This window comes from Pipra filicauda, unplaced genomic scaffold (assembly GCF_003945595.2).
Source record: "Pipra filicauda isolate LSUMZ 115617 unplaced genomic scaffold, ASM394559v2 scaffold2_size9829703_pilon, whole genome shotgun sequence".
Lineage (NCBI taxonomy): Eukaryota > Metazoa > Chordata > Aves > Passeriformes > Pipridae > Pipra > Pipra filicauda.
This window is the reverse complement of record NW_024104421.1, coordinates 1,185,758-1,207,100: the sequence shown is the minus strand read 5'-3', so window position 1 is coordinate 1,207,100 and position 21,343 is coordinate 1,185,758. Positions and strand designations below refer to the sequence as shown.

At 41.6% G+C, this 21,343-nt stretch overlaps 1 protein-coding gene across 8 annotated transcripts in view; it reads right to left on the bottom strand.

Moving 5' to 3' along the window:
• The window catches only part of SOX5 (SRY-box transcription factor 5), a 479,309-nt gene that overhangs the window by 285,815 nt on the left and 172,151 nt on the right, over positions 1 to 21,343 (bottom strand). For 5 of the 8 annotated variants that reach the window (XM_027726595.2, XM_027726594.2, XM_027726596.2 and 2 more), the window contains exon 1: positions 5,304 to 5,401. The exons of 1 other annotated variant lie outside the window; for it this stretch is intronic. In XM_027726595.2, the coding sequence (XP_027582396.1) occupies positions 5,304 to 5,341 (38 nt within the window). In that variant the 5' untranslated portion in view covers positions 5,342 to 5,401. Of the gene's footprint in view, positions 1 to 5,303; positions 5,402 to 6,142; positions 6,161 to 21,343 lie in introns of those variants that run through there. 2 more of the 8 variants (XM_027726592.2, XM_027726605.2) reach the window with 1 other exon arrangement.

Below are 21,343 nucleotides of genomic sequence, written 5' to 3'. Positions count from 1 at the left end.
CAGTAGCAGAATTCACAGGAATTGAGTATCTCCAGTGTGTACAGGTATAACATGACAACGTGTTTTTTCCCCCTTCACGTATGAGTTAATTATGCTATAACCAGGCCTGAGAAAGAAATTAATAAAATACAACAAAACAGAAAGTCAAGAGGATGTCACACTGACATCTGCAACAGTTGTGAAGGCAGAGGTATCTGACAGGCAAACATGCAGGTATTCTGTTCTTTAAGTCTAGTATGAAAAGCATGCAAAGAAACTATAAATCTTCCTTGGGAGGAGATACTCTTTTTCCTGTATAAATACTGTTAAAAGTGTATTTTATACAGCCACAGATATACCATATTACACAGACACATAAGCCTATCCTATCAGGGAGCTTCATGTTTAAGTAACTCAACTATATGCCTCCTAAATGATAAAGCCATAAATAAAAGCTCCCTGAGAAGTAGTAAATATTTTGTAAACTAGCTACATATTTAAGATCTCTGGACAGCAAGAGAAGGAAAAACAATTCCTCTCCTATCTAAAGGTACCAATCAAACACACTATGCACATAAACACCGCAAGATGCTTGGTGGGAGACTGTGTGTATGTGTTTGTGTGTGTTTTAATTAACTCCTTGAATGCATATGATGAGCCAGCCACCCAGAATTAGTAATGCCAAACTCCCAATTTGATTCAAATGCAATGAATACAACAGTCGAATTGTGCGGGCTGGTGTGTCACTCATCAGCTCTCTCATTTGGGCTTTTGCCTTCCAAGGCTAGTTCACAATTTCAGCAACTGGTAAATTATTGAGATGTTCATTAAAATCCATAATCTGTAACAGTCAACTTCTTCCTCGCTAAGCATAAGCACAACAAATTAAATTAGTGCATGCAGGACAATAATGAGAACTCGGCAAACGCATTAATTCCTTCAGCCTTATCTCAGAGGAATAAAATTGTGTTTTCATCACTGTGAAAAACCAGTATCTGAAACTTTTAACTGGCACTCTATTTAATATTCTTCAAAACTCAGATCCCTAGAACCACAGACTTAAGCAATAAAGTCCTTTTCTTAAAACATCTCAATGGAAGTTAAAAGCTATTCAGCCCGATATTAAAGAAATCTCATTGTTTGCTTTTAAATGAAGGAATAATCACTCTTACTTCCACAGGTAGATTTTTGGAGAGTGGGACGTCATTCTGAGCAAGCTGGTTAATAGAAAGGTATTATTCTTTCTCCAAAATTCTCAGCAAATGCAGCAGAAGAAAGCTTTTAGGATAACTTTAGCTAAGAAAAGCACTTAGGAATACGCAAAGTTTCCTTTTAGGAAAATGATTTCTCCATTTGACAGTGTTGGTACAACCCCAAAATAAATTCAGTGGGAGTCTGAAATGACTCGTGCAGTGCAGCAGTGAAGCAGCTAAGTATATTTTTTTCTTCCTAGCAGAGAGTCGCTTTACATCCCTGAGCCCTTCCTTTCCACAAGCTATTCACGAGCACAGAGAAGGTTTCGAGAGCACAGAACTGGTGACTGTAAACGCTGAACTTGTTCTACTGTCCCCATCCCCACTGCTCCCATCCATGCCTTTTGTCTTTTCTAGCTCTTCCTTTTTTCCTATGGAGGCAGTAATTCATCCTTCCTTCTACAAACACTGCATACCACTGTACCTTGAACTGGCATGTTAAAAATAAAAATTATAATTAAAAACAAAGAAAATAATGAGAAAGAGAAAGAGAAAGGGTGTCACTCTGTCCGGATTCCTAGCGTAGCCTCTCTCTCAGTCTACAGAGAAATGTAAATATGCAGTAATTAATTTGGGTTTAAGAACATTCCATACACTAGGGACATTGTTAAGCAGTCACTTTATCTATTTTTCATTAATCAGATTTTATTAAGATATTAAAACTTTATGTTGGGCATTTCTGAGTTTTTATCATTCTGTAAATCTCCTAGCTGTCTGCGATGGTTCTGGCTGCATTGTCTGTACCTATTCCTCAATGAAGTAAACTTTCTTTCTATTGTGGCCATACTTGTTATATTTAATGACCCAACTTAAAAAAAAAAAAAAAAGGAGAAAAATCAAACAACAAAAAAGTTATTCTTTTTGAGACTTTTAGAGCCAATTCAGAGTGCCACAGGTAGATCACAGAGTATATCTCAGAAGTTACCCTTTCCCTGTGAAACACACGGAGCAGATTCCAGCTATAATTTCTTCCTACAACGTTTCTGCAAACATCATCCCCCTCAGCGTACACATTCTGATGCTCCTCTCAATCAAGCAGCTGAACCGCCACAAACAGAAAGAAAGACGTGCAAGGAACTTCTCAGGAAAGGACGAAAACCCTCGCATTTTTTGGCACGGTAATTAATTATACATGTTAATTCACAAAACCTACTGCAATTTACCAGTGATGCTGAATGAATTAACGAATGTTTACTCGTCTGACACTGAGGATCATTTTCATTCCGAGTGTGTATCATAAATGCACCCCAAAAACGGCCACAAGACACACAAGAGAAGTCCCCTTGGTTCAGCTGCCTTCAGCTGGGGTGACTGAAAGTTTCTGAACTGTTTGCAGTTTACTGGGATACACTGGAACATCACGGGAAAGACGAGCGGCAAAGAAGAACAACCTCCTGAGATACATACAGGCGCTCTGAGATCTGAACTGCAAACAACTTTGCCTGACAAATCTGTATCTCCTTGTGCTCTGCTATTCAGGTTCAAAAAGGAATAGCGGGAGATGGATAGTAATAACCAAACCGAAGCGGGTCATGCAGATACAACATGCTGGACCCCAAGCGACTGCAGAAATGTGCTTCAAGAACTGTGTTTACTGAGAATCTGAGAAAATAACCTGCCATAATCGTCTAAAAAACAATCATCTGTGCATCGTGCATATATACACACATGAACTCTGTAAGCATTTCTGTGTCTGAGGGTCTGTGCATCTCTGTGTAAAACAAAGTGCGTCCTCTTGCCTGTTTTCTGACAAACACACATGTACTACATGGACAGTGCCTTCTCTGTGTATGTGTGTGTAACTATAGTCAAACACACACAATGTAAACAAATGGTAATGATTAACAAAGATAATGGTTTGTATTCCCAATTTCAACTGCAGAGGGAAAATCGCTGAAAAAAAATTTTTTTAAAAAAAATTGTATGTCCCGAGGTTCATTTTTATTGCTTCCCATTTCTGCTGCTTGCTGTTATCTGCATAGCAAAAGGAGAGCAGCGTATTGATTATTTAACTAGAATGTTTACAAGAGCAAAGCTGGGATCTCTGAAAATGAAACGTATGCCTAGAGGGAGGGAAAAAAAGAGTAGGGAAGCTCATTCTATTTCTAAGGAACGTGTTTTGTCCCAAATGATTTGTTTATATATAAAATTTATATAAATATACATATATTTATAATGCAGAGAGACTTCAGATAAAAAAAAAAGTCCCCCAACAGGAAAATGAAAGGACTTCATTCTGCTTCACAGAGTTTACAAGTATTGTGTTCATCACAAAGTTCAAAGAATAATCGTAATCACTTGCTTATACATTTCTATGTATAATCTTAATGAAGCATATGAAATACTTGAATCTATGGATTGTAGGAACAAGACAAATACATCAGCATCATCATGTTAGATCAAATCTGACATCAGAAACAGTAACAGTTTCCTCAGGTAGTTGAACTAAGTTAACACAGTGGACATAAACAAAACCAATTTTGTTCTATTATTGTAACGATAACAAACCAAAGAAAAACGTCGAGTATTCCAAGTAAGTCTGGAAAATTAACTGTTTTAAAGATGACCTTGGAGTAGAGCAACCAAGACAATTCCACTTTCTAGTAAAGAAGCGTTCTAGTTGCAGAACAAGGATTGAAAGTGTTAAAACAGTTCTTTTCTGCGTTTCCCAATTTCAGTTTTCTCTGATCTTTTAATTCAAGCATTCTTTCCTGTCCTTTCTCTGCATGCGTGTTCCTCAGCCCACTTAAAATGTTTTTATCTTGCCTTCTTTTCTGTGCCTTTACTATCAAATTCAGTAGGTTTGAACGATGAACAGCTTGACTTAGCATATTTTTAACCAGCTGGTCTAGCACCTAGCTTGTATTGCATAGTCAGATACAACCAAATGTTTATACAGGAGGTAGCTTTCACGAAGATGAGAAAAACCTCAGTAACACGCATCCTGGCGTTCTTTTATTTACCGCTTAGAAATGAAAGTTTGGATTGTTTACTGCAGCCGCACAAGGGACTATTAATAACCTTTAAAAAAGAAGCTGGAGGGAAGGGATGCGGGACCATCAATGGACGCGTGTACAAGCGCCTGAGAGAACGCTTCGAAACCTCTCAGGAGTGCCAGATTATAAGAAATAAGGACTAAACTCTCGGAGGTCACAAGCCGTCGCCAGTGACAGCAAAAACTTAATTCCAGGCAGGAAAGGCTCCTGCTTCGGGTAGGGGAAGACGGGCACATCTACGTCATACCCAAGCCCCGCTCGTCATACCCAGACCCCGCTCTTGACACTCCGCGAGAGAGGCGACGGCCAAAACTTGGAGGCAAGAGTTTCACTTCTTCCTTTCTTTTTCTTTTTTCCCCCCCTCTCTCCTCAGGCAGAAAGATGTTCTCCTGACGGAGGGCCGGGATGTTAACTTGCCTAAAAATAATCGCTCCTGCTAGATCAACAAAAGGTCATGTGCTCGGCGGAGCGCCTTCCCAAGTTTGACGGGAGCCTGAGGTTGGAAGTTGAACCCCCCGCCTCGCCGCCACCGGGCATCCTCTGATCGCTTCCCGGGGAGTCTCCGGGCAGGAGCGGGAAGGCGCTGCCCAGGAAGGTGCCTGGGCGGGCCAGTCGGGCCAGAGGAGGGTGGGCAGGAGGAGGGCACGGCAGCCTCCGCGGCCGCGGAACAAAGCTGCGCGCCGCGGGCGCACCGCCGGGGCGGCGGGGCCGGGGGCGCGGCGGCGCCCGCCCCTGTCCCCCCGTCACTGACACGCCGCTGGAATAGCCAAGGTACCGCGGGGGGGGATGGAGGAGGGGGACACGGACGGACCGGGGAGGGGGGAGCATCTCCCCGGCCTCCCGCCGCCGAGCGCCGGAGTTGCGCGCCCGTCCCCGTGTCCATGTCCCCGCTGCCCATCCGCGCACACACGCGCGCGAACACGCGTGCTCGGGTAAATTAAAAAAAAAAATAAAAATAATAAAAATAATGCAAGAACAAACAAACCACGAAACAGAAAAAAAAATTAATTAAAAATGAAAGGGCAACAGACACCCCCCTCCAACACACAACCCCCACCCCAACAACTCGACTCACCTTTCAAACTCCTGAGGTAAATCAGGGTCAGTTAGCATGCTGGAAAAGCACAATTTCCCTTTGTCACAGCAGCCACCTATGGTCGCCTCCAACTGAACCTGTCAAGTGAGTCCAAACCTTCTAAACCGATTGATTTTCTCTCTCGCTCGCTCTCTCCCTCCCTCCCCTCCCTCCCTCTCCCTCCCTCCCTCCCGGCTCGCTCGCTCTGAGCGAGGACTCCTTGACCAGTCTCTTAAAGGGGCAGCGCGCTCGCAGCAGGATGATCGCGCAGCTCCCCCCGCCGCGCTGGGCGACCTCCGGGGGCCTGTCCTTTCCTTTTAATTCTGCTCGCCCGCCGCCGCCAAACGGGAAAAGTCAACTCCTTCAATGTCCTAAAAAAACGTGGAGAGGTGGAGGGGGATAATAGGGGGGGGTGGAGTGGGGGGGGAAGGAGGGAGGGGAAAAAAAAAAAACGCAGCCCGACAATCCACCTAAACCGGCAAACCAGGAGCAAATCCCCTGCGCTGAGGAAGATCAGTGGAGAAAGAAGATAAAACAAGAGCAGACTGATTAAATTGAAACAGTTATCAACTCTCGGAGTTGAAATAGGGGAGAAGAGATTAGACATAAAAATGTTACCAAAGGCATTTGTGTTCCGAAGAATTTTCATTCCTTTCCCCCCCTCCCTCCCCGCTCTCTCGCTTTCTCTCTCCCTCTTTCTCTCTCTTTGGGGAGGGGAAAAAAAAAAACACACCCCGCACAACAATCAGGCATTGTTCTGAGGGAAGAAAAGCAACTTTGACAGATTGAAATATAGCAGAGGCCCCTTCAAGGAAACCTGTAAACAACTTGTCACTCACTCTGTCGGTCTCACTGTTAGCTCTTGCTTTCCACAAAGTGCTGCGAACCGTCCTGGCAACAAACCCAAAGTTTCCTCAGCTCCAAACTCCATCAAACAGCCCTGTTGTGTGCAAGGGAAAAGGTAGCCACATGCCAAAACAGCGGGCGCGCACACGAACGCACACACACGCATGCACAAACAACAACAAAAATAAACTTTCCGTTCGTCTGCTAGGGCTTTTCTCGTTTTCTATTTAAACACACCCCTCCCCTTTCTTTCCCCCCACTCTGGGCGAGCAATAGGAGTCCCTCGGCCGTGGCTCTCTCTCATTTCCCCTGCCCAGACAGCCCCTGATAACAAGGTGGACGACGCGCGGTTGCAGAGCCCCTCGGCTGGCTGGCGGAGCGCAGCCTCCGCCGCACTTCCAATTATCTAGATAAAAATCTGGCAGGCGAGGGAGGCAATCAGGTAACGGGCCTCGGACACGCGGGGACGGAGGTGCCGGCAGCCCCTGCCTCCCGCCCGGGGGACACCAGCATCCCGCCCCGGGGACACCGCATCCCGCCCCGCCCCGGCGGGAAGGGCTGCACCGCCCGAGCCCGCCCCGGCGGGGAGAGGGGGGCAGCGACCGGGAGAACGCCGCGGGGAAATTCTCGTCCAAGCCGCGGGGATTAGCCGGGGGCTACTCTGGAAGCGGAGCGCACAATGCCTCAATAGTCTGCGCGGCCCGTGTCCGGCCTGGCACCGAACTCGAAGTAAGGGGAGGGAGGGGAAAGAAAAAAAAAGAGGAAAAAAATTGGTCTCCCTGTTCTTTCACACACACGTGCACACACACCCACGTATCTATTCTCCATTCTTTCCAGTTCCCCTGCCCTAATTCCTTTCTCTCCTCTTTTTCTCCTCCCCCCCCCTCTTTAATTTGCAGCTGGACAACATTAAGGGCCTTTAAAAACCACGAGGTTTTGACCCCACAACAGTTTGATTAGGTCCATTGCCCCCTCTCTTCCCCTCTTATCCCTGCCTCACTGTGGCACAGAGATAGCAACTTTACTTTCTGAAATACACACACACATTCGCACAGAGCGGCCAGAAGATGTTCAACATTTTCATGCCCACTGGCTTAAAAAAAATGCCGAACAGAAAAGCTTATTATTTTTAATATCCAACAGCTACACTGTTTAATTCGCTCCTTTTCCCTCTCAATGCATATGTTAGAAACCAGCAGGCTCACGCAGGGGCCAGTCAGTCCAGTGTTGGCATAAAGGCATCATCGGCTGGAAGCCTGAGATGATTGTTTTAATCACGAGGAGCAAACCCACTCGCAACTTCTGCGCATCATCCCCGAAGAGCACTAAGAGCATTCGCGGAGCAAAACGCCGGAGCCAAGTTTGCGAAGGCGCCGTCGTTGCAGTTCATAAAAGAGGATCTGCACAGGCTGCCTCCAGCCTGCCTTACACCACCACGGCGCTCCAAGCCGAGTCGCATACAATCTGTCAACTTGTGGCATGAGGGAGATCTAATGGCTCCTCACTGAGGGGCAGGGTAAACCAACTTCCTTCAGTAGCCCCTAGCAAATAATATTTTCCACAGAGGTCCATTCATAGGAGCCTGACAAACCTAGTTAATATGTACAAGGATTTTTCACTTGTTATTTAGTAGCTAGCCCTTTTAGGACAGCCATGAAGTAGACATTTGAAAGGCAGCAGATGATTAAAAAGAACAATTCCAAATACTTTCTCTTTCATCTGAGGGTCTCAAACCATGTTAAGTCTCACATTACTCCTCTGCAGGTAATAAATATAATTAGGGCCGATTCCAAAACTTTATTTGTATTGAAAAGTATCTCGCTCTGCAGGGGCTCCATTCAAATCAGCAAACCTCTGTGTGCAGTAGGAGGCTACTTAGTAGGAGAATTTGGCCTCAAATAAGGAAACTGAGATGCAGGCAGGCTTAGTAGCTTGCCCAAGTTGACACAGTTAGCCAACTCCAGCAAAAGGATGAGAAACAAAGATCCCACGTGCCTCACAGTCGACAACAGTCCTCATGCTGCTGAAACACATCTATATGAATATTTGAGCTGTTTTTCCCACAGAGACATGATTTTTTTACATCTACTATTTGTTTAAAACATACTTCATTGTTGTATTCACATTTGCAGGGCCCCTTTTCTTGGTCTTTCATTTTCCCCTTGATGCACACCACTGCCCATCCATAAATGCTGTTCCTTCTCTGCCAGTTCTTGCTTTACTTCCCCTGTTTCCTCACACTTGGCCATGGGAGAAGTTTACAGAGTGAAGCTACACAGAAGCCCCCAGCTGAAGGAAAATTAAGACCATCTTTTACTGAAAAAAAAAAGATAAATCTCAACAGTTATGACAGAACAGGAATACCCTATTTTGACTGCATGTTAGCTCCACTCCGCTCTCATATCCTTTTTTCAACTCGGTTCCACTCCACAACTGCCCTGCTTCTACCATGTCCTTCCCTCATCCGTTCTCATACATTTACCCCTTCCTATATCGTTTCCTATTTGAACTTTTTCAGGGCTCACATACCCCCCAAGCTGGTATTATACCTAGGACAGTGGCACTCCTGGGTAGCTGGCTCTCAGCTAATATGATTTTAAACCATCATCCATATCAGGAATTACAGAAGAGGACATGAGCTAGACTAGGAAGAAGTAGAAAGAACCACAATAAAAGGAGGGGGGAAAAAAAAAAAAAGGAAAAAAGTTTGAGAGAGAAAACTAAGATAACTGAGCAAGAGGGAGAGCTGAGAAGGGGAGAGGAAATGGAAGAAAGGAAGGAAGTAGAGATCATTCCCCTGAATGCTTCTGACATGAACCCTTCTTTACCCATACCCTGCGTTCCAATTACTCTTACCCCAATACATTTTGTGCTCAGGTACCTACACCTTCTTCCCTGTTTCCTTCATTTTACATTTTCTGCAACTACTGAGCTCCCTCTCCCAGCTGAGTGGGGTAAAAAAGAGTTGGGTCTGAAAAGTAGAAAAAAAAAGTTACCGTTGCTACTGTATTAATATTGTATTACTGTATCCTTGTGCTGTACTTACTGCAGATTATTAACAGCCTATTGTATAGACTTTCTGATAAAATAATGTTCTCGTAGTAAGTTCAACTACAATCGCAAGAGATAAAAAAAGCAAGTTAAATGGTTCGAGGGAATCTCTGAAGTGCTTCTAGAAATCATATTAAGTTTTAGACTTACTTTTTAGAAATTGCCAGGACATGTCACAAAGGCTGCTAACATATCAGAAAGTGGAAAGACTGAGAAACTGGGATAAATACCCACTGAAAAAGAAGAAAATGTATGTAACATACATCTGTCCAGATTTTAACATATGAAATTTTATCTTGTTGCAAAACTTTTGAGGCATAATAAATAAATAAATAAAAATGCCTCTTTTTACTGGGCAGGTCATAGTTATAAAACCCACTTGCAACCTCCGACATCCACATTCAGTTCTCTCAGTTCTCTCTTCCCAAACTGAGAATTCAGATATAAGTTATAATATCTTCAACTGATGAGAAAAATGGAAGGTGCCCCAGCATTTCAGTGAATCTGCACTTCTTTTGCTTTGCTTCCTTTAAGGGGTGCCCAAAACAAACAAGTCCCAGTAAAAGAGGGCACTTTGGGTTGAACTAAACAAAAGAGCTCTGATTTTCATTTGGATGAGGGGAAACAACTCAAATCATAAACTCCTATATGAATTTTTGTGCTTAACTGATTTTTTTTTCGCTATTGTGGTTCTCCAGTTCAAGAGGTGAACCAAAAAATCAATTATCCACCCAGCTCAAGTTAGAAATACCATAACTCTGGAATATTGCACAGACAGAATTCACAGGTCTTTATACAAGCCCACTGGTAGAAGGAAAACCTTAAATGAAACATTAATTTATTTTTTTTAATCCTCAAATGATAGCACTTCAGCCTAGTGCCTTTGGCAGATACTGCAATATGGTAAGTAAAGGAAGTGCTGGGAAAAATAATAAAAAAAGAGCTTTTCTGGTTTTGTTGTTTCCACTGTAGGTTTTAATAATAGAGACCTACAAAGTCCAAGGAAATGTAAGATGTTCCACAGAATTATTTACTGGAAAATTCTCACAGCAAATATGCAAAACTCCAAAGATCCTAAATGGATTTTCTTTTTTTAGGCACACACTCAAAACAACTGCAGCACTAAGAATGAATCTGTAAGACTTTCTAAGAAAGGGTGTTTTGGAACAGGTTACGGGAGAGCGGAGGGAGAATGGAGTGGGGTTGATGCATTTACTATGAAGAATATCTTGCAAATAATGAATGCTTACTTCAGAGCATGGAAATGTTTAGCTACAATGCAGTTTGGATCATATGCTTAGGAACAGATTTTTCCTTTCAGTGTGCATGCCTAGCTGCCATTTCCATTAATGGGAATTAAGTACATGTGTCAAGAGGAGAAGTTAACTCTTAGAAATATAACTAATCTATGCTTTTTTTGAAGGAATGTAAATGCCACATCAGGCATGTTCAGTGTTGGCAAACCTGAATGCTGAATATAGTATAGCAAAATCTGAGAAGGAGAAGGCGGTCTGGAGGACTGAAATTTCTGTGCTATTTAGAGTTTTTCAATTTACTGAATTTCTTCAAGGAAAAAGTAAAACCATCTCATTTGCAAGTGGGAAGCCCTCATTTATCAGCTATTACTTGCACTTTCAGCAGGGCCCTACCATCTGCAACCCTCCCTGTTAAAAGAGAACTGATGCTACCCTTAAGAAGAAATCTGAACCTTCATCTAAAATCTGAATTCAAACTTCCCTAAATATCACAAAGTCCCTAATTATTTTTCAAAAAGAAGTTGGCACCCTTTTTCCCTGTCCACTCCACATCAGTCAGGGTACAGGAACCTCAACATTAATATAGTTGAAAACTATAATTTCAGTAGGAGTTTTTTAGAAATGAAAAATGGCATACGTAAATACATATAAAATTAAATTACATAGTTATTTTAGCAACAAGGAACTTTTGTTTGTAAAAGTGAGAAAAATCAGTAAGATGACGCATCCTTAATTTTTGTGTCACGTGTTGGTCCCTCACCCCTCCATCCCCCTATATTTTGGATATAGCTTGTTTTATTATTTATCTATACTGTCAGTTAGCTACAGGGTCTCTTTACTGTTTGTCTTAGTACTCTTGGTCTGCACAGAAGCAGCTTAAAAAAAAATTAAATAAAACCAGGACAGTTAAAAAAAAAAAAGTCATAAAAATAGAGAGCATATCCATGGATAGGAACTGTGCTCGAAATGATTTAAGGAGCTAACTGGATTTCAAATTTACAGTTCCTCGTTAAGATTCTCAACATAAAATGTTACTAAAATAGGAACCTGTTGCTCCAAGTCTTTTTTTTTTTTTTTTTTAATGTTCTTTTTTCAGCACAGTTATCTTGCATGGAACATACCGTCCCGACTGAAGCCCACAGCCTCACCTTACGTGCAGAATCCCTGCTCTGCCTCCATCCCAGTCGGGATGATTCCTCTCTGAGTGACAGGTCTGTTTACTGTCAGTGCCCATCTGATCTTCAGCCTCCCCAATGACAATGCCAGCAGGAATGTTCTTCTTCAGTGTCATTCCCAATGACTGTTCTGAACATGTAAATGCCTGCCACAATACCCCCTGACAACGAATCCAACTCATTTCATGCAGATAACCAGCTCCCATCAAAAGGAAATTACTCCCTTTCTCCCCGGTGCGTGTGTGTGGAGGAGTGCTTGGTAGAAATCAAGTCTCTTCTGAACAAGCAACCTGTTTTATAGCTAAACATAAGCTTCTGAGGCTAAGTATCGTAAACCCACAACTTTGATCTATTTGTAGTAGGTAATAATTGTTGAGCATGACTCCCAGTGCACTGACATTGAGATCATTCTGCTTAACCCAGTGGGTCTTTCTGTCTGGCTCTCATAATTCCTTTACCACCACATTCTCGTCACTTCCACCATAACAATTCTGTTTCTTTCTTTAACTGATCCACTGGACAGGGTTGGAGTCATCATATTTTGTCTCCGTATTTCTAATCTGACTGTTTGTCCCACTATAGTCTGCTCTAAGGATGCTGGGTTTAAAACAAACAGATTTGATCCATTGACCGTCAAGCAAGATGCAATTAAAAGTGCAAGGGTGTTTTAGAATAATCCACAGCACCTTGTCCTATGGGGTTTGTGAAGGCACTCCAGCCTTCCTCTTGTGGTCATGAGGTTTCCTCCGGTGTTTGCAATCAAAATTCTCCCCACCCACACGTACATCTCCTGTCTGCTTCTCTTACTAGAAGTGGTTTTCTTCTAGTGCCGTTACAATCGTTTGTGACACTTTAAGCATAGAACTACAGCCACCCTGAGCTAACCAGATCGAACTCTTTGGAGTTGTGCATGACTCAAGCATATATAGCTGAATTCACAGTTGCCCTCCCATTTTATAAACTTTGTTGAATTATATTATCATTTGCTAATCACTTTTTACTAGAGGAGCAGTGAAGAATTATGTCTTTTGTAAGAAATATCTTCTGTCTGAACCAGTTTACAGTTATGACTGCAATTGCAATTAGACAAAGAACACAAAGAAAGGTAACATCCTTACATTAAACAAACTGCTTATCTATTTTATTCCCTTTTAGTCTGTATAATCATAAGGATTCATGTAACTGCTACTAGCAAGTGTTTCAAAAAATATAAATACCGAAATGTTAAATTCAGAACAAATTTGGAAATCTATTCCCTTTCTACTGTGCCTGCACGAGATCCCTGCGTTATGTCTGTGATAAGACTAATACAAATCAGTGTTTATCAAATGCATTCTATTGATATTTAACTTGTTATATATGTCACTGTGAAGATCAGTCTGTAAATTAAGCAGTGGTTCTAATGACATTAAATGCAAGGGAAGGAGTTATAAAACACATTGCTATCTTACACCTGAAACAGCAATCAATGAGTATGTAAAGTTACATTTCATTTATAAACTTACAAAAGCATACGTAAGCCTTAATTTATTTTAACGGTGCTCTGATGCACTTTTCTAAGTGATTTTCCACTTCTGAGTAAAAGCAAAAATTTGAACTCCTACATTCAACACACAGACTTCAATTCAGCCACTATTACAGAGAAATAAATACATAAGTATGGTATAAAACAGACCAATGGCTTGTTGTTATTGCTCCTTCTATGGAGACTTAACTCTTGCTTCTCATCTCTCATTACATGGGACAGCTAGAGGCTAGAAACATTGCCGTGGTAGCATGCTGAAGGCTCCTGGGAATGCTTCTGTACCTTGTATGGGCAAAACCAGAGAAAATACTGCTACAGTGTTCTGAAGCATAAATATGGGAAAATCGGAATATCTGGGGACACTCTTCAAAAGCCCTAATGCAATCCAGGTACAGGGCTGACTACCTTCTAGTACCAATTAGCTTGTAAGACAGATCTTCAAGAGTTGCCATTGAGGTATATTCAGAATATAAAAGAATCAAAAAGAAAAAAAAAAAAAAAAACCATAGGAGAAAAAAAAAAAGAGCACTGGATTGAGACAAACATTCATTAAGATAAAAATACAAAGAGGTTTCTCAGGAACGTTTATCAAAGAAAATTTATGTCATAAATTTTCGTCTGCCTGGAGAAGGTCCAGAGCCGAGTGTCTCTTCTCTTGCCATATAACATTGTACTGAGTCCAGACTGCACATTTGGTCACCCGCTTTTCCCTTTAAATAACACTTTCTAATGTGGCTTTTGTTTTGTTTTACAAAGTTTAATTTCTCTTTCTTTTGATGCATGTTCCCTTTTTCATTATTTCAGAGTTGTGTAAAAGTAATTAGTGACACAATGCCAAGGACTGAACCTCACAAGCAACCTAAATATTTTGATTCACTGCGAATGCAGTCCATAATTTACAAAGTGCCTGACCCCCATCCAATAAATAAAATAAAATAAATGAGACAACTTCTGCATGTTAACAGCCTGAGGCATACTGAGAAAAACATCAAAATGCAGAAACAGTGAATGTCACCACATCAGACAGCAGAGATAGTCCTTTGACACTTTTTCAGGAAATGAAATCACATTCATACATACCTTTTTAGCATTTGACCCCACACGATCAGTCCTGTCAACCATTTCTCCTGATATTTGCATGTAGCCACTGCCCTTTCTTGAGAGCAATGTGGTTCAAAATCTGGGCAAGGATTTCACAAGTGAGAATGTCACAGGTGAAACTTGTTTTCTTAAGGAATTCTGGGCTAGCAATAGAATGGCAGCAGGTGTCTCCAGAAGTGCAAATTGGGTGGAAAATAGGAGACAGAGACGCTTACTATTTTTTTACCTTTTTTTTTTTTTTTAACTGGCCTTGTCTTTTTTATTGATTTTGCAACTTGCCATAAATATCTCAAAGAGGCTTCAATACTGTAGTCAAAGTAAAAACCTGCTGTATGCAGCTAGGACAGGCCTTTGGCACAAAAGCAACCGTACAGAGTTTTGTGCCTACAATCTCTAAAAAGATCACAGTTTTTATAGTGATTTGTGGGTCACGACACATAGGGACACTGAAAAAACGATGTTAGCAGAGATTTGTGTTTCATTGCACAAAAAAAAAATGCACCTCATTTAATAAAAACAAATTTTCCTATGATAGTTTGAAAAATCACCACAGAATATAAGTGAGAACTCCTCCTCAGACACAAACTACATCCTGCTTCAAAGCAAGAGTCAGTTCTCCACCATATTAAGTCTTAGGTGTTTCGAATCCAGGTGGGCTTAGACTGGACAAGCATTCTATAATGGGGAGGGGGTGGAAATTTGTTTCTGTCCCTCATCTCCTGCTGAATCTTTACCTCTGCCATATACTTTACTTTATAAAAGTACATAATTATACGTTACTTCTGAACTAAAACTGAATTACAAGTTGAATAAAAGACTGTTTTCTATTTTATATGTTTGCATTTGACTGACTTGTTCTTGTAATAACTGAAAAAGTAAAAAGAAGTAATCGATCTCATCCTTTATTTCATAAACTTCTGGGTTTATTACTTATCTTTTCTCTAAATAGTCTCTAGCTCTTTCTTCATGTAGAAGTCAGTTGAATAAAGATTAAAATTTGCACTGCTCCTTTTTGAACTTCTGTTTCTGCTAAACAGATTCCTCAGGAATCCTAACTCATACAGACACAAACTCAGTGTTACAGGAAAGGACCTGCTACTGACATATGTCACCAGTATTTTCAGTATTATTTCTTATTCCACTTTCAACCACTGGATCTTGTCTTTGGATCATGCCACCTACTTTGATTAAGTATTCCATAAGGAAACATAGGCCATCTTCCCTTCTGCTCCCAAGTGGTCAGAGTTACACTGGAACAGAGCATTGAGCATCATCACATCCATTTTTCTGCCTGAAGTACAGCATTCTGCCTTTGTCAGCACCACACTTGTGTAGCCAACCTGCCCATCCCTCTTGCATGGAGTCCTCTACTGTCTTCTCCAGCCCTGACTTGAGTGATTCTGCCTCAGACACAAATGTTTAGGTACTGTTCACAGCTATTTTTAATTCATGAACACATATAAGTGAAACACCACCTACAATACTCAGACTTTGGATACCCCGTTGCAGTTTTTGTACAGCAAACACTGATAATACACTTTGAGTTTTGTCTTCTGTCCCTCAGACTATTTAATTCTTGAAAGCAATCCTATCCTATAACCAGTTTTCTAATAGCCCCTTGTAAAGGTCTTTTTCAAAAACTTTCTTTAAAGGAAAAAAAAAATCCAATGATTATATTTTATTATTTGTTGACAAGCTCAAGGAATTACCTTTATATCATTTTTCTCTACAAAAGCTATGCTGATGGATAGCTATAGTATCACAATGCTCATCTATATGCCTCCCAATTTTATTTTTTATTACTATTTCAACCAATTTATCAAGTAAGGAAAGAAAAGTCATTAGACTAATTCTCAGCATCAATTCTACTGTTCAATTAAAGAGAAGCAGAAAAATTGCTTTCTCCAACCTTACAGGTTAGAAGCCAATATTAAAAGGAAAGACTACATATTAAGTTAGCAGCCCTATTTGAGCTCATCATCAATTTCCAGTAGCACATTTTGATATGTCTAACTTTACCTGCTACTCTATTGCTCTTCATTTGATGAGTTTAGCACCTACTTTTCCTTCACTTTTTTCTTTGACAGTAGCTAATCCTTAATATTGCAAAAGAATGGCTACAGGTTAGATTTCTCTTGAGTCTTATTGATAGAATATGTCAAGGAAATAACTTGATTTCTCAGCACACCTGTTATCCTTTTTACCTATTATTCTGTGTTACAATACCAAGGAAACAATCCTTAACTACTATTCTATATTACAGTACTGAGGGAAAAATTATTTACAAACTTGATGTGGACGGCCTTTCAGAAAACATCTGAATTTACTCCATGTAATTTCAACCCATCCCCAAGACAATATGCTTGTTTTGGATGGGGTTCTCTTGCATTTCTAGCTAGCAAAAATCACAACATCCTCCAGTTTTAAGCCACACCTATTCGAACACCACACTTCCTTTCCTAACACTGTACACTGGGCTGTACAAACTAAGTCTTCCACTTGGAGTCAAGCCCATACTCTAAACTTAGTAAGACCTCAGGGGTTAATAAACTTTAACCATGCATTGATTCACCGAGGATGCCTCTAAAATCGGAGCCTGTCGTTGTTAAGGCAGTATGAAATGGCATCAGCTCTCCAAAACTGAGGGAACTACAGGTTCCTGCAGCTGGCAGTCGGACCAGAGATTTTATGAGATGTAGATTTTGCACCATGTAAGAGTTTTGATAGTCTCTGGACATGGTTGGACTAGATCATATAAGGAGAAATACTGTGGGTTTTTTAGAAATGATCCAATGACTTACATTTACAAATCTGACTGCAGAGTTTTGTGTGGCTACTGTGCATGGCTTGCACTGTTTTCATAGGGGGATAGAAAGCATGTGAAACCAGATGGAAAAGTTTCAACATTAACCAAAACCTTACAGGTTATGGGTTTTATTTAAAAAAGACATTTTCTTTTTATAAAATGTCTCATTATACTAAACTTTTATCTGCAAACACTACTTTGGTTATTGGTAAATATACACAATCTCTCTGTCCCTCTCTCTGATATCCATGCAGGACCTGTAGCCTACCCCTAAAGTACAGGATATTCAATGAAAAATTCTTAGTATTGTGTTTTTAATGGTTGTTACACACAATATCTGTGTACCACAACGGATGCTCATATGTGAATATTCAGTTACTAATATAACACAGTGAGTTTACTATCTGAGGGGGACTGCTGTGAGAAAATCTGCTGGACTATTCAGATTTGCAGGTTGATGAACACCAGGAATAGCAGGAAGGAGGCTCACCCCATTCTATGTGGGCAGTACAAAGGCAACAGACCCCATTTCACTTAAAGGGATCCCACATCACGTGGATAGTAAACTCTGTGCATCTTTGTGGCATTACCCTGACTGCAGTCACTCCTTGCATAAACCAGGAGCACCTTTCTAGGGTTTTCAGATACTTACCAGTGCTTGCTAAAGTGTCAGATACTGCTGAGCTGTTCCTGGCTGTCCAAAAATCTCAACAGATCACAGCACAAAGCCACGGGGTAGTAGATTATTGCTGAAAGCCACACACATTGCCTAATTCTTTACAGTTTGCTTGTCTAGAGAAGTTTTCAGACTTAGAACGTTCACTGAGTCAGCTACAATACAAACCAGGATCCCTCTTGGCATCATTCTAAACTGGAAGCTGATACTGATACATTTCCATTCCCATAACAGCGAATAAAAGTTTCCTCACGCTCAGAATACAGACAATTCTTACTTCTGGTGATGTAAAATTCACCTGTAATATTTGTGGTTAGCTCCTGAACAGTGTGACCATTCTCCTTGTGCTTATGCCTTTATCCACAGGTAGCCACATAAATGTCATTGCTTTCTCAGTGTTTAAATACACAGAGATGAATGAAGTACTCATGGAAAGTATTCGTTTTGGGTACTGTGATCCATTTCAAACATCAAAAAAACTCTCCAAACCTAACAAAAATCACAAAAAGGTAAGTGCAAAGTGCCTTTATAAATATAAAGTATCTATAAAGTCGTCACTAGGTGGGTCCATAGCAATGGATTAGGCTTTGAGAGATATTACATGCAAAACATTAATGCTTAAAATAGATGCAATACAGACCAAAAGAGAGCCTGAAAATGGGAAAGTGAAATGGAAGAGATTCTTTCTTCCAGCTGCAGAGCCATCAGGCTCTGAAACCAAAGGGCTGAGGGGCTGTATTTTGCATTGGCTGTCCACCCTTGCAGATGGTTTTGTTAGGAAGAGTACAATTCAAATTATAATAGAAGTTACTCATGTTCTCTGGTAAGCAGGTCCACAAGCTTACAAAAGAGTGGTATTTCTCCTTTCTGTAGGAGTAAGGTTAAGGATGAAGGAATGTATTTTTGCAGACTCAAATCTCTGCATCTTCAAGCCAAAGGAGGAATGCTCCTACATCCTTGAAAATATTTATTTGGGGCAGTGAATGGAAAGGAAAGTGTAATTTCTTACATTACTTTTCTCTTTAACTGCTGTACGAGTACGGCCTGGGTTACAAGCAGAAAACCCTTTATTTTTCATCTGATCACACTTATTCAGATCTAGTTAGACTTCAGCCAAGTAGGAAACAGCCTCAGTATGGCCACCATGACAGCAAGGAAGAAATAACAGGTATTTTCTCATTTCTGCTAAGCAGAAGCTCCTATCAGGATACAAAGATGATGGAAAACGTGGGTGGATTATTTGGTTCCAGCTGGCTCCACATCACACACTAAGGAAATGCCACGATCTTTGACAGGTTCATATTAGCAAAAATCAAGCAAAAGATTATGGGAAAGCTTCCCATTCCATTATCAAATAATTTGGGGGAGGGAGAAGGATGAGAGACTAGCAGTTTTTCTTTCTAAGCTCTCAGGAACTGTCTACTTTTATGACCCTTTTAGTGTTGAAAGCATTGTCGGAAATAAAGACTAATCTCAAAGGATGTGAAAGCAAACCTATCGTTAGACTATTCAGAAAATGTAAAGCAGGAAGAAATGAACCATTTTCATCTGGTGGAGCTGCTACACAGCAGGTCTAACTCACTGCCTAGTGACAGGTGCCAGGGCCTGGAGCCCAAGCCTAGGACTCCCCCCATCTTACCCATGGCTCAGGACCCCATTTCAGCCCCTGAGGCCGTCAGCCCTTGTCCCAGTGATGCCACAGCAGGGCCAGTCTTCAGCTCCCTGCAGCCCTGCCAGACCTGGTCCACCCTGGGACTAGCCTTAGCCTGGCCCCATGGATGTGCCTCATGCCTGGAGCTGGAGCTGCCCTGCTCCTGCCCAGCCCGTGGGGGGGGAGTCCCCATATTTCCCAGGCCCCTGGGAGCAACCAGCCTGTTGGCACCCTGACAAGCCCTACTTCATCCCCCACCCATAACACAACCTACCCAACAACTCCAATACCTAAACCAAATAAAAGTCAACATCACAGGCGTCTTCCTTACAGAGTCGAGTGGGAACATGTCACTCATACATGAACACACTGTTCCCAGTTACACACAGAAGTTGACTATATACTGTATAGAATTAGGTGCCTTACACACAGCCTAATGTGTGGCAGTCAATAAGGAAGCTTATTATACTGTGGGGACAGTATTTAAATACTATCCCCCACTGGTGTTTGAATTCACTGCTGCTGAGAGACTGCTCCTTGCCTTTGGACTCCACAATTCAACCCTGTCTTCTCCATTTGGACCTTATCAGGCCATTGCTTTCAGGAGGAGAGAAGGGACCACCTCAATCCTCTGAGTGCTGCCAGAGGAGGAAGAAGGGAGGACAGTGCCTAAAGCTCTCTGTGCCCCACACATCCAACAGTTCAGCAACTAGGAATGACTGATAACACCCGGGAATAGTGAAGCTGGGGCCAGCCCTCCTGTACCTGAAGGCTACAAACTCACCCTGCTGTTCCCAAAAACTTGCTCCAGCTGCCAGGTACTAAAGCTGCAGCTACGAACCAGTCAAATGCAGTAAGTCCCTCTAGAAGCTGCTACAAGATGAAGAAAACTCACTTTTATGGGAAAGTCAAGTACCGCGATGATGATCCACTAGCATGGCAGGTAAAGCACACAACCAAGATGGCCCTCCAACTTCCAGACTCTCTTCCATAGCCTCTTTCTTCATTTTACATGAAAATGGCCATGGATGAAGTATTAAAATTGTTTCATTACCTAATTCATTAAGCTAGGAGAGAAATATCTTTCTGCAGCCAAATTACTCTTTTATTCTTTCTCCGTCAGTTTGAACAATTCCATTAAAAACATTACACACCTCAGCCAGTCCCAGACTCCCCGCCATTCTGGTGGTTGGGCCACTCTACTCAAAAGTGGGAAACACACATCTGAGCCTCCCACAGCAAGAGGAGAGACTAACCCCCACAGAGCAGCACTTCATCTGTGGATCCGGGGAGATCTCTGAGGAAGGTAAGTGCTACTCTGTTCATTTCTACTGAGACAGCAGCACTTCTGAGTGCACTTTATTTTAAGTTAAGGATCTCATGCAATTGGGAAGTTTCAGCACAATCAGGGTAGACAGAAGCTAAGAAGAGGTTCTTGGGATCACAAGATTTCATTTAGGCACTTAGGCTCTGTCACTGTTCACTTTAAACACTTGCAGATCTGAGACTAAGTGCAGCTCCAATTAAAGGGAACAAGATATTCCCTGCGTAAAGAAAATGGATGTGGCTGGAATAGAACTCCCTGACAGGAAACTGGCTGGAAATACATGTAAACTCCAGAGTTTGATCCCGGCATTTAGGAATCTCTTGGAATTAGTACCTTGGATTCTGAAAAATACATGTTTGCTACACCTTTAATATCTGCTCAAAGCCATTCAAGTGTTCAAGGAGTGGCAAGAGTTAATTTTTGTGAAGTATTGCTGTCAAACCACACCAGGATATATGTAGAGCTCATCACCCAGTTCTTTCGGAACAGTTAAACGACGCACTCAGCCAAGACAACATAAGATAGCGGCACTATGGTACGAGCTAAGTACTATTGTATCATCAGGGTACCCTCTCAAACAAACACTCTAAAGACACTTACTTAGTAATTTCTGAACAATTTTGACT